This window comes from Temnothorax longispinosus, chromosome 1 (assembly GCF_030848805.1).
Source record: "Temnothorax longispinosus isolate EJ_2023e chromosome 1, Tlon_JGU_v1, whole genome shotgun sequence".
NCBI lineage: Eukaryota > Metazoa > Arthropoda > Insecta > Hymenoptera > Formicidae > Temnothorax > Temnothorax longispinosus.
This window is the reverse complement of record NC_092358.1, coordinates 21,690,050-21,704,408: the sequence shown is the minus strand read 5'-3', so window position 1 is coordinate 21,704,408 and position 14,359 is coordinate 21,690,050. Positions and strand designations below refer to the sequence as shown.

The 14,359-nt window shown below is 30.4% G+C and overlaps 1 protein-coding gene across 8 annotated transcripts in view; it reads left to right on the top strand.

Annotated features, from left to right (window-relative positions):
* Window positions 1-14,187, top strand: part of Sky (GTPase-activating protein skywalker) — a 27,701-nt gene extending 13,514 nt beyond the window's left edge. For 5 of the 8 annotated variants that reach the window (XM_071785464.1, XM_071785454.1, XM_071785446.1 and 2 more), the window contains 9 exons: window positions 501-625; window positions 1,132-1,278; window positions 2,105-2,239; window positions 2,631-2,849; window positions 4,180-4,209; window positions 7,107-7,193; window positions 9,146-9,304; window positions 9,739-9,968; window positions 10,200-14,187. In XM_071785464.1, the coding sequence (XP_071641565.1) occupies window positions 501-625; window positions 1,132-1,278; window positions 2,105-2,239; window positions 2,631-2,849; window positions 4,180-4,209; window positions 7,107-7,193; window positions 9,146-9,304; window positions 9,739-9,968; window positions 10,200-10,341 (1,274 nt within the window). In that variant the 3' untranslated portion in view covers window positions 10,342-14,187. The remainder of the gene's footprint in view (window positions 1-500; window positions 626-1,131; window positions 1,279-2,104; window positions 2,240-2,630; window positions 2,850-4,179; window positions 4,210-7,106; window positions 7,194-9,145; window positions 9,305-9,738; window positions 9,969-10,199) is intronic. The other 3 variants (XM_071785473.1, XM_071785482.1, XM_071785490.1) reach the window with 3 other exon arrangements.
* The last annotated feature ends 172 nt before the right edge of the window (window positions 14,188-14,359 follow it).

The window sequence follows — 14,359 nt, the reverse complement described above, 5'->3', positions numbered from 1 at the left end:
CATTCCCGGGTTAAGTAAAATATTTCGATTTTATGGTCAAAGTATCGACTCCAAATTAGCCATGATCGCACTTCAAAGAAAATGTACTTGATAAGACAATTTACGTAAAATCTACACAATTCGTTTTAACAGTTAACGGTTGCAAAAATAGTACAAATTTACTAAGGCTTACATTCAATTTAATTTTTCAATCTTTATTTGTTTGAAAAATAAATCTTGGACGGAAAAATGTTATCCTATATGTTTTATTTATTCCAATAATAGGTAGAAATATTATTAGTTATTAATATTGATTATGAACAGTTTGTGAATAGTGTTTATAACTTATAATATTTCTATTTCTACTTGACAATTATTCGCCAATTAGATTTGCGAATTACAGTTTTGTATATCTTTTAATTCACTGTGTTAAAGTCTTAAAATAAGCCAATTTATGGTAAGGATCTTGTTTACTTCCAATGAACCGCTACTTATGTTATTTTGGGAATGTTATTTTTCAGAGGAGGAATGTTACCACTGTATGGCTACTTTGGTAGCTGCCAAAGAGAAAATGTTCATCACGCAAACCAAACTCCTTTATGAAGTTACGTGGAAAACGGTAGAACAAATAACTAAGAAACACGTCGTAAGTAGCAACAAGTTCCTAAAATTTAGACCTTAGATAATTATATTTGTTCCCAATTGAGTAATTTACTTTTCCTTTTTTTTTAATTGTTTTAAATTCATTTAAATTTTAAATATAAAATAAAAGGATAAAAGTGAATATTATTTGTTTAAAAGTTTATTATTCGGACATGGTACTCTGTCATATAAAAATAATCATGATGATCCTAGAATAAACCTAAAAAATCTTGTTGCTATCTTTAATATTTTCGAAGAAAACGGCTCATAATATTACGCAAGATATTTTTTCACTTCCTCAATGTCTTATCTCATGATAGAATAAACTTTTTTATCTATGTATCTATCTTTCGTTCAATTGATATTATTCTAGATTGATAAACATTCACTGAAATGGTATAAAAGAGATTTAAACTTTAAGATATAAAATTATTTTGCAAAAACTTACAAGCAGTAGACTAGCGACATATGTATATGTAATATATGTTTTTCCAATTTCACGATTTTAAGAAATCAGCTGCTGTACATTTAGCGAGGCATTGCTCCGGCTCAAGAGCAGAAAGAATCTACATGGATTGGATCTGGTGGATTCTTCAACTTCTTCCATTTCAACATCTAGTCAGGGTTATGGACTGTTTTCTTCATGAAGGCATTAAGGTAAGTTTATATGTTTTAAATATGATCGCTGATTTTATAGTAGCTTTTATAAGAGGTTGTATTCAACTTTGCGAGATGTACGATGTCTACTTATAATTAAAAAATCGAATCTCATATTAAGCGACTCGTATAGTTTTAATATAATTGATTCAAATCGTTTGAGCGATATACAGTATTTAAAAGTTTTAAGTAGTTTTGATATCAAAAGGTCAAATGAAAATAATATTTATTGCAAACAAAAACGATCAAAGATATAAAGAGATAGAACCGGTATGCCATATATTTCGTTACAGTATACATTAAATTACGAATTTAAGAAATGTATTTTTTTTTTTTACGATAGACAATTGTTCGAACTGCTCGAATATAAATACCTAATTTATGTGCCCTAAATGCTTATATAAAGATCCAAACAATTTCAATTCCGAGAATGAAATTTGAACTGTGAAATTACCTGAAAACCGTCCGCCAACCGGAAAATTTCGAACTTTAGTTCTTGCTATGCATTCAAGGAATCAGTCGGCGGCACGTGAAAGCGTCCATCTACCGTACATATGAGAGTGCGAGAAAAATTGGCGTTTACCCAACCAACAGATAAAGATCAACCGCACGTTATGTGTACTGTGCAATGCACTTATATTCTAGGAATAGGACAAATGTTAAATTTGATGTTTGACTCATTGCCAGCGGGAAGTTGTTTTGCGAGCATTTTTAAGCATTAACTATATCGTGCATAAAATTGTTCTTTTTGGACATATGCACGATTTGTTATATAGAGTATTACTTTAATGATTTATTGAATTATCATTAATTTTTTTGCTTTCAGGTTTTTTATCGGGTTGCTATGGCTATAGTTTTATTATTTTATAAGCACTCTTCGCCGCAGAATTCCGAATGGATGAATGAGATTTCAAAGAATGGAATAGATGCTGCTCTATCAAAGTTCTGCAGACAAATGCCAGTGAGTAACAAAATCTAAAATAGATTGTGTGTAGCGGAATAATTGTAGGCTATTATAAAAATAAAAAGGATTTTGACTTAAACGATATAATCTATTATATGACAAATAATAAATTTTGAGAGACGCAAGAAAGTTAATATATATTAATTAGCAAAAGAAAGATAAACATTACGTTTGTATTTTGAATAAAAAAGTATTTTAAATATGTAATAAAAATCATTTAAATGTACATATCTAAATTTCTAAATATATATGTAATATGTTGTTCAGAAGTACACTTATAATAAATTTTAAGCTGAATTATTATATATGTTTTGCTTAATATTTTATAATCTTACAAGGCTTTAATTCTAAGGAATGCTGCTAAAAATGATAATTCATCAATTTTCAGGTGACACCCGCTAAATTTCTGCGCACCGCTTTTGGGATACGCGGACTCAGCTCAGCATACATATCACGAGTATTTCTGCGTACGGAAATGTCTCTTAAAAGCAAGAGCGTCCTAACAGGGTCCCGATCCTTGGCTAGGTCACGCTCGACTGACAATCTACCCACCAGCCAGTCCCAAGTCAACATTCAAATGATGTCACACACACTCACAATACGAGAAGTATGTTGTTCATCTATTTCTTCCTTTTTCTTAACTCAATTCCGCATTTGTTTGAATGTTTCAATAAAAATTTGCTGATTATTAATGCAGCTATCGATCACAATAAAACTTAAGAATTTTGAACATCTTATAGTTTAACGATTACAACACTTGACAAATATTTATAAATTAAAAAATAAAATTATAGTTTGATGAATTATAGGCAGGGTGATTAATATAATTATCTCACAATTTTTAATGGAAAATATATTGAAATTAAATAATAAATTTAAATCAAACGTATTAAACGTAAATCGTTTTCTGCAGAAAAATTCTGTCAGAAACAGAGTTCTTTTATGAGTACATCTGTATACATAATCGTAATTTTAATTGACAAAATTTTTACAGGTACAAATATGAAGTATTTATAGTTTTACTGATATGCAACATTTTGTTGTTTCAGCATACGTAACTATCTCCTTTTATTTCCTAAAACAAAGGAAACAATTTAAACTATTAAATAATTAAATATAATTTACTTGTTGTATGCCTAACTTCTGTAACTTATGGAATGAAAGAGGATGCTTATGCTGGGGGATATCTCTTGTATGATTTCTGTTTGTAATGAGAATTGAAACCGATATAATTTCGTTGAGTTCGATTTTCGATGTTACAGGTATGCGAGAAAAGACCTTATGCCGATTATCGCGTTTCGTTAACTCACGGATAAACGTAAGGATCATTATTGCATGCCTACGATATCCAAATTTTAACTCGATGAAATTTCAGAATGCTCAGTAAATCGTGATACAACCAGGAAGAAGACAATTTTTCGTGGAAAAAACCGATTAAACGATATTCGATAATTACATTATATTTTTTATTTTAGTTACATGTTAAAAAAAAGAAATAGGTTGAATGTGAGAGAAAGATATATCTATTTAATAATGCTGATTTCTCGAAATGATGAAATCAGCAACCGCGAATATAATGATATGGTTCTGGCATTGAAAATTCGATAGCTCTCTTTAATTGTTATTTTATTTGTTAATTGTTACAAAAGATTCCCATGTTTAACACGTATATAAGTATCAATGTATGCAAAGTCAAATAAATGTATTTTTATATTCAAAGCGATCTCTCTTGATAAATCTGAAAGATTTATTTACATGTTCTTTTAACCATTTCTTTTTTTTTTACGAGAAATTGCTCTCTCAAGTTGGTTATATTGCAATTTACTGAATATCTTGTATACTTGGTTTCAATCTCCGCTTTGTACAGCCCAGCGTGTTAAAGTAGTTATAGGGTTCGGTAAACCTTTGAATCTCTCAATGATTCCATTTGTTTTCAGAAAGAATGTGAAGACACGTACAAAGACAGGGTATCGTATAATTATCTTTTTGGGAAATGTGTTGTCAGTTTCATGTGCTCTGCCCACCTTTACTTCCTCCCCTTTATACTCAGATATCATTTATATTACATTCATACTCTACACGCACTCACTCATCGCCATACATTTGTCGTGCCCAGCTTTGTTGCTGTTATTTATCCATCCGCAATGACTCCTTTAATACATCTTCCACTATTCAACGCGGCAGTAACCAATACTCTCGTCAGCAATGTTTACTGCAACGCATAATGTGAAATTCTCGCTGGCTTTTTCAGTGTGGCTCCGCGTGTATCAGTGCGGGTTGCAATCATGAATAATCTATAACAGCTCACAAGATCAGCGTTAAAAAAAAAAAGTAATCCTGGAACTTTTATAATCAAAAGATTGAATGAATTGATTGGAATTTTTTAGACGTAACTCTTATTTGTCCGTCGCGTTATTCTTTCTTCTTCCTTCTCTTAACAGGACCTTAAGACTCTCGTAGTCTTTTTTTGCAGCCGTGTTAGATTATGAGTCAGAAATAAAAACCGTATAAATATTTTTCTTGTGCTATACATCGAGATAAATCAATTTCTTCGCATGCCACCATTCCGTGTTCGATAGTATAAATTATTAAAATATACCAGAGAAACTATGTTTAATTGTATTAATAAATGAGAGAGAGTGTCAAACATTTATACGCGTCCATACAGTTTCAGCAAGAATGTATTTTATAATAATAGATTAAACTTGTCTATTCTTTGGCTCATTTTATAAATCTATTCTATCAAACATGACTAGAGGTGTGTGAAAAAGGTTAATATGTTTCGATATACAAGAAAAAATTATAAATTTTTTTCATTTCTAACATAATTCAATATGGCTGTACGGGATCAGAAATCTTAAAAAAGGAAAACGAATTAATTCCTTCGAAGCTTTAGTTTGCAATTTAGGTATGGTAGTCTCTTGACAAAGTCACGGATTTATTGTATTTTTAATACATTATAATTGAGAAAATTGGAAACTAAGTGAAAGTATAATACAAGTTATAAGTATATAAAAAAATGGAATCTTCAGTTATGAAACTATTAAATGATTTGCATCAAGCTTCGCTTGGCGAACGTTTAGTATTAATCTCATTCCTTTCAGTGTTATCTGTTATAAACTCATAACCCCGTTTTCTGGAATGTGACTCTATAGTAGGTATTGATTTAGGTATACCAACTTTTAGAAGTTGCTTTCCTTAGATATAACTTTATTCACATTCATCATATTTGTTGTTCGAAAACATCTAACAATAAGTTGCGTTCTATATGTTTTTCTGTATTTTCAAATATATGCTACAAGAATTTGTAATTCCACCAGTACACAACAACAAAAAACAGATATCAAAATCACATTTTTCAGTTATTAAAAGGCTTTTACTTTCATTAGGATTCAACATAAAGCTTGAGGACATTATTAAGAATATAAAGCTTAATTTTCAAGATACATAATATAAAAAATTGTGAAACAAATTATAATTTTTTTCAAATTATATATCTCTATCTTATCTTTTTATATTTTTAGAAAATTGTCTTAAACTTACTACATGGTAAAAAAATAATCCGGTCATTCTGCCTCTGTCCTAATATAATCGAGGGCATCTCTTCACATTGGAAATCAATATTGCCGTCTATTTTATCTGCTAACATCTTAAAGAGGCCTGTAACATTTCGGAATATTTGAAGCAATATGGTTACGATGTAATAACTATGTGCGGATATTAAACGGTTAAACATTTGAAATATATTGCAGTTTATTTTTATTGTTGTACATAATATAGTAACCAGATACTTAATAACCTTAATATAAGATTTTAATATAAGGTAGGCTTTATATTGAATTATATGAAGTAAGAAATTTAAAATAATACACTGAATATCTTTACATTGAACATCTATTACATTGAATATCTTTATAAATACAAATTTGATTTCATTTTTTTATAAATATTTCAGTATTCGAACTTATTACAAATGTTAAATCGAATAATGAAAAATTACAACTTTTACAACTATTTTATATATAATTATATATATATGTATAATATATTTAATATTTATATCATATTCGCGAATAATTTTTATTATAACGAATATATATTGGGAATCTGTATTCGTTATTCGCTAATATCGTCACCAGGTAATGAAATAAAGTGATTAGAAGAGGAAGATATAAACGAGCAGGTTACAGAGGGAAAAGTATTTGAACGTAGGAACTTTCATTGCAGACTTTGAGATATAATATTCTGCTCTCTTAGACAATCACAAGTTTCTTAGCATTGTCAAAAGATCCTGCATTCAAATTTAATGCATTAAAAATTCGTATCAACCGCGCAAAAATGGTCATTGTAACAATTGATCAAAGTTTATTGATTAATTCTTTGCTAATCCATGGGTCGGAAGAACAGTCTTCGGCACATTTCATAAATGTAAATTCTATCGAATACAAGTTGTAGCATGCAAAGAAACCTGATTTATTTCGATGTATAGTGCAAGAAAAACATTTACGTGATTTTTCTCTTCCGATGTCGTAATGCTGATGTCATAATGTGATTTTAGTGAAAGATTAGGGATCTTACACCATTCTAAAACGTCCCAAGATGGTAAATATGAAATTCTGTGCGGCTATCCGTATCAAGTATAAACGCGTAGTAGTATTTATACCCCATATTCTTTTGTGTAACTTTACGTTACAAAAAAAAAGTATCCAATCTCCTTGGAACGTTTGTGCAGTGGGCAAATGCCAAGTTCGCATTGGTACCATTAGTGCCCAGCACTGTACATCGATGTAACTGACGTGTTTGTGCTGTCTTGTGTTGTGCTGCCTTCACTGGAATGACGGATTAAATGGTACCGGGTGTGTAGGGCGCACACAGTCCTGGACCACGCGCCCTATCAATGGGCGTTTATCCCATACAAAGTATATGCTCCCAGATCCTAGATATGCCTGATGTAAGTACTCACGGCCGTCCTTTCATTCGACTGAGTTAAGATTCAAAAGCTCCGTCATTAGTCGTATAGGTCTTTATTCTGTGGCATGTGTATATTGTCGTCGTTGATGTACATGCAATCGCCTAAAGGTATGTGCAGTAGGATCTGATGATTTATTTTCGTTGTAATGGCAGGATCTAAAGCAATAAATAAAATACGAGAATAATATTTCAACATTAACATTTATTTACAATTAGTTGAGTACAAATTAACATCTTATAAATGACCACCTCTATCTAACAACTTCTATAGCATTCTTTCAAAAAAATTTTTTTCATTACTCTGTTCAATAAATATATTGACTTTGATTCTTGAATTTAATTCTTGAATTTGCTGCCGTGAATGAGGCTTAATAAAGATGTTTAAAATAAGACCTCAAAATATTCTTCAACTGAAAAATAAATAACATGTAGCAGCAAATACAAGAATGAAATAAAAATGTATTAAATACAGTAAAGAAAAATTATCACGAAAGACTGCTAGGAATTGTTAAATATAAAGTTAAAATATTTTTATTATTTTATTGTATTTATTGCTTTAAATCTTGTCATTCCTTTACAACAAGCTCGAAAATATCGTCAGATTCCACTGCCGGATCCTCTACACATGCAGAATGTTTCAAAGATCAAAGTATTTTGTTGTATGATTATAGAGGGATTATGTAATCCTTATAGTTATTTTGAGATAGGGTGAATATATGATCGGAGAAGGTTTGCGCTAAGAAATCTCGAAATCTACGTGTTGAGGTACCGTTCGAAATGGGAATGGATTCAGTTGTGAATAAATAAAACAGATGATATTTGAAATTAAATGTCTTCGTTAAAAGTTTCCTTATATTGGAGGAAGAAAGAGTGAAAGAGAGGAAAATTAGGAAAAAAAAGTACAGAACATGCAGCCGAAAAAGAATACATTTATCATCGCTAGCGCAAAAATCCATGTTGACGTCTCGATAACATTCATTTGTATTTTTATCTCTAACCGATTGATGCTATCCTGACTGTTGCATGACGAATGATATATTGCACTGATTTTTGCAAAAGATACGGATGTTTATTTTCGCCAGCGTTGTTCCTCCGTGTTTTGTTAATATCTCACATAAACGAGATAAAAACACATTTTGTTGTTAGAATTGATGTTTCTTTATAAGAAAATGTTTGCGATATTATAAATAGAAAATGTTTTAATTATTTTTTGTCCTATATTTTTTTATATAGATATACGTATATGTGTATATGTGAATGTAGATGATTATGAGAGAGTACTTCTTGATGTTAGAATAATTACGAGTTAGCACATTGCTATTACGTTAATTAATGTACGCATAAGAAAATAACGAGCTGATATTAAATTGTTTTAGTAAAAGCAAGAGTTAAATTATTTTTGCAATGTAGTTGATGTTTCAGAAATATCTGTTATATTCAATTAGATTACACATATATTTATATCTTTCGTTAATACTATGATCTAGAAAACAAAGGATTGCCAATAAGAAAATTTCGACATTTTTTTGCTTTATTATGGAAAAACACAGTAAATGTAAAAGAGAATAGTAAAATGTTGAAAGACCAAGGAAAAATAAGATTTTCGCAAAAAAATGTTTTTAATTTAATAAAGATAATTTTTTATGTTTTTCACTGATTACTCATTGGAGAAATGCATCAAACAAACGGTGAATTTTTGTCACCAAGAATGTATAAAAATCTCAATCTTTATTAACATATCAGTTATTGTATTTTTCCATAAATATTTGATATAATCAATTTAATTTATCAGTAAAGCGCATGTTTTATCGTGATTTAGTTGCTCCTCTTAAATTATTAGTGAGCCATTAGAAGCTAATGTTTGTACAATTGTACAACTATAAAAATCATCTTTTACGTCTAATTAATTAGTTTAATTTGTTTATTTACCAGTTATTTACCCTATGGTCATGGCTACCGATGAGGATCACGATGTACCAGCCTATCTTGTTGTACACGACCGAAGAACATGGATGTTCCTTGACAACGTTCTATGTCCGAGTTGAGCAACATGAACCGACCCTTCTGATGATAAAAACCTGTAATAATGAGGTGAATATCATTAATAAATATTTATCTTTTTGATGCATTAACAAATGATATTTTATGATATTATTTTACACGTAAATGTGCTACGTTTTTTTGCATGTTTTCGAAAGTTCCGTTATTCACATTTTTCATTAGCACGCATTAAAAAAATTATACAAAATAATTTCTATAACATATTGAGTCTGTTTTCTATTGCTGAACTGGCTGCGCTAGTTCAGAGTTTATCTTTTTTACTCCACATTGAAAGGAAAGAGATAAACTCTGAACTAGTGCAGCCAGTTCAGCAACAGAAAATAGATTCATATAATATCGATAAGCTGATCCGAAAGCTATTGTGTGTGATTCGGTTTTTTAATACAATTTATATATTTAAGATGTCGAGAATTTACATGTTTTATTTTTTTACTTTATTTGATCATTTTTACGGCGCTTTTCAGGTATTTGGAGCTTACTGTTCTACTAGATGGTGCGAGCGTAATTTAAAGGACGATAAGGGTCAAAGACAAGCATACTTTGGTACCGGTGAGACATTCCTGTTCAGTTTGTATCCTGAACGAGCCAAGTATCCTTGGATAGGCATGGATTCATCGCACAATGACTCACGAGTACATCATTCAGCCGAGCTGTTTATGGCTGCTGATTCGAAGATGATAACCATCGGTGGCGGGTAAGTTTTGATGTAAATTAGTGCTGATAAATTGCTTAAAAATTGCGCAAAAACTGGCAAAAAGTGAAGAATATGGAAAGAGAAAGCTTTGATATCTTTTTGTTTCGGATCAAATAGTAACATATTTTGTGCGGAATGATTTACATTAATTATAAACTACAGTGTAACGCTATGTAGTGACTCGGGAAACGCAGTAATACAGTAATTTGTTGATTTACCATTTAACTTTAGGGACGGTCAGGCGATCTGGATGGACGAGAATATAAGATTCGGCAAGACGGATCGGTGTTCGACCTTTAACAATCCACCCCTCTGTGCTAGTGGTGACTTCGAGATCAGAGTGTTGGAGGTGTATGGCTTCTCTGGTGCCTGAAGAGGGAAAAAACAGCGGTGTATTAGTTTGTTTTATTCCCTACTGCCATTTAGCGACTCTCTTTCTACATATACGTACTAAACACTGTGTTATATGTCATAAATGTGTCTCCGCATATCATTCTCTTTAGCAAAACTATGCGAAGAACAATGTGAGATTTGGCCAAACATTATAAGAGAACGAAAATATTCTATTTGGTTGTATATAGAAATATTTTGCATTTCCTTATGTATTTAATTTCTGAAAATTATTTGACATTTTTTCCACATCGAATTTAGATCTTATGAGATCTGGACTAGTAATATTTATCCTGTTGTACAATTGAAAAGAAAAATGATGCTATTTATAAAAAAGAAAATATTAAGATTACGTAAGTTGGGCAGAACAGATAATAAGTAAAACAACGTAATTTTTATTGTTAATTAAGTAATCTATAAATGAATTGGTTTAAAAATTCTACATATTAACAATAAATATGCTTATTTTACAGGTAATTATCTCATCTTACAGTGTGCAATCAAATCAAATATTTTTGTCCTTTTAAATTGAACAAATTTCACAAAGTACAATGCGTCAAGGTACACTCTACAAAATAACAACTGTTTACAATTATTGCCAGCTGTGCATCTATCGATTATTGGTGGCAATAATTGATGAGCAAGAAATCGATTCACATATGACTTAAAAATACATTATAATGATGACTTTTCGGAGCAATTATGCGTAAATGATATAACGTCAAGTATTGTTAGTAATAAATGGTCAACAGTAATGACTTATAGATTCATAAGACTGCTGTGTTTTGTGAGTCTATAGGTATACTTACATCATAAGACAATTAAAGCTATGTTTCAAAACGGGTAGCTTGTTATAACGATTATTGTCTGCAATTTATTGCAAAGTGTTGCAGGTAGTTATTTCAGTAGTTTTGGATATTTGTTAGTCCATATGCAAATACAAAGATATATTTATATTAATAAAATATCTCCCTTCTGAACATACCTTGGCATATCGAGAGAGAGAGAGATGTATCCGTGATTGCCTAGATAGTAGTAGTAGTATTGCTTATGAATTTATTGAGACGAAAAAAGAAAGACTAGACCTTTTGGCATTTTCTCTGCCGCTTGAGATTATTCTTTTTTGTCGTCTCTTTCACTTATTGTTAGCATGCAATGATCATTCTCTTCATTTTGCATGTATATTGTATATGTTTAGACGACTTGACGGCGAGTAACTCCTGAATCAAGTTCGACATTAAGCGGCTTAAATAAATTTCGATTGTGCAATATCGAAATTTGTTCTATTTTATGCTTTTTCACTTTTCTAATCATGCCGATATTTTAGAAATAAAATGCTAATTCTATTGCTTAAAATATTAGAGAAAGATTAGAGAGAGGTGGAGTCAATTTTTATTTTTATTTTTGTCATCAATAACAGGCTGTTTAATTTCTTCCATTTCAAAATAGAGTTGACATTACTTATTCTTATTGCGAGTCACTGATACTCTGCTCTAAAAATTATTCATAGTGCTCACACGTTGCACACAATACTTGTTAAAAGATTTTTCTTTCATTTTCATTTTTGTCGATCTGCAATCTTATTCTAGAGTTTACCCGTCATCGAGATACGAAACGGAACGAAAAACGAAATACATATTAATCTTTAAAATTTAGCCACGTCGTTATTGCAAACTGAGCTTCGACAATAAGCTATACGTTGAAGGCCATATAGTCGCGATGCGAAATTTCGCGATTTTCGTATGTACATATATAAAGAGCACGCTGATTCGTTTAAGCGAATACTTAATATTCATTGAATTAGGAATTATTGTTATATGTATATATAACAGTGTATGTGTTTTATTTATATATGTGTATATGTACGTGTCTGTATATATATATATAAAATACATACTGTGTGTATATGCGCCTGTGTATATACGTATATAAGTATACATATATAAATGTGCATGTGTGTACCGTCTCGCAGATCGTTTCGCTGCGCTTGTCGTTAATTTCGTTATTGATGTCGTGTATACACACATCTATTATAACGATTATTTATCTCTTACTGTTGTTATCTGTAGCTTTACGAAGTTGTTAGAAGCGAAAGAATCCAAGTTTTGTTCATAAAGTTATACGAACAAAACATATACACACACACACACACGCTGAGCTACGCGTACATGCATATGTAGATTGTATACAGGATGGACCATAAGTATGTTAAATTTGCGTTAAGAATTATACGGAATGAAGTGAAGAAGCTGAAAACGCGATAGATAACTCTTTATTTATGTGAGAACCGAAAAATGTTTGTATGTTAACCGGGAATGTTTATTAGTTTTTTAACATTCAATATAATATAATATATTGCAGGAAAAGTGCGATATTCTGTGAAACAAATTTTTCAGCTCAACGCTAGATTGACTTTACGTTTAGTGTAAATAAAACAAAAATTTGTATGTAGGATTGTTGAGTATAATGAAGGTCTAAGAATATATAATTATTTAAGTAATCAACAATCCGATGATCTCCAATTACAGAATTATAAATTCGTAATATGTGTTAATTTTCAATTCAAATTAATCAGGAGATGATGCTTTACGAGTTATTTATATTCGCAAAATTGTACATTTATGTTACAATTATTAATTCTTAATATATATATTAGTTTCCATTAAATTTTCTAAAAAAAATTCGCATTAAAAGTATTAACCCTTAACTCGAAAAATTACTATTGCATTCTTGACTTATATTTTTCATCAAGAGAATATAAGAGTACATGCAATAACGTTTGAATAACGTGCGTAATTTTGTAACTGCTCAATGTTTGCACAAAATTATGTATATTTATAATAATTGTATAATTAGTATATAATCTTGCCAAAACCATCTTTCTCTAAAAACATTCTAATTATGGAATTATTAGAAGTGGTAATGCCATATGAGAATACAAAAATATTAAATATGAATTCGATTTATAAATCAAGCTGTCTATCAAGCTACAACCTACTTAGATCTTGATCCGTTCACTCGTTATTGAGATCTCAAAATCTCGGGTACTTGCAACTCGTGCGTTCGCGTAAAAGAGTCACGACGGTCTTGCGCTGCGCGTGTACTTGGCGCTTATAGTGTATCCATTCGAAAATATACCTTAGAAAATAATTTATGTTGTATTAAATATATTTTTGATTTTGTGTAAAAATATTTTTTATATTGACATATAAAAAATATACTCGCTTTTTATGTAGAAAGAGGAAATAATATATGTCCCATATAATAGTTATTTGTGTAACAAGTGCCGTAGGCGAGTGCGGTAACCGCACCCGGGAATTTTCATCTTTACGCACGGCTTACACACCCTATTTTATGTTGCAAGTGCCTGGAAAGTGGTCTATCACGCACGCGTAGCGTGCGTAATGGGGCACTTTCCATGCACGTGTTGCATAAAAAATATTATTTATGTAGTAAAATTCAGCAGATATTTTTCATTATATAATATTCAATTTGATTTTATATATATATATAAGAAATATATTTTCTTATACAACATCTATTATTGTTCTACATATCTAATACCTATATTTTTGAAAGGCCGTTGTGCCAAGTGCATTACTTTGTTACTGTCAATTGTTAATTTATTACAACAGATGAACATACATGTGCAACATTGAAGGAGCAATCAGTTTGCCGTAAAAGTTTAGGTGAAAAAATCCTAGGGCAATCGGGTTAAGGGTTAATCGAAAAATATCTTGACAAGTTCGCTATCACACACCTTACATGTATGACGATGAGAATTTTATGTAACAAATTCCTTTGTATATAATAAAATACATGTATTATATTACAATCGAATTATTTAAAGTGCAACATGATTTCTTTTACTTTCTGGAAGCAAAACGTAGCGAACATATTAAGAAAAGATGATCAATTATAATAGAAAAACAAAAAAACAGATTTCACATTGTTAAATATTGATATCATGGATAAATTAAGAATGTTAATATATTTTATTT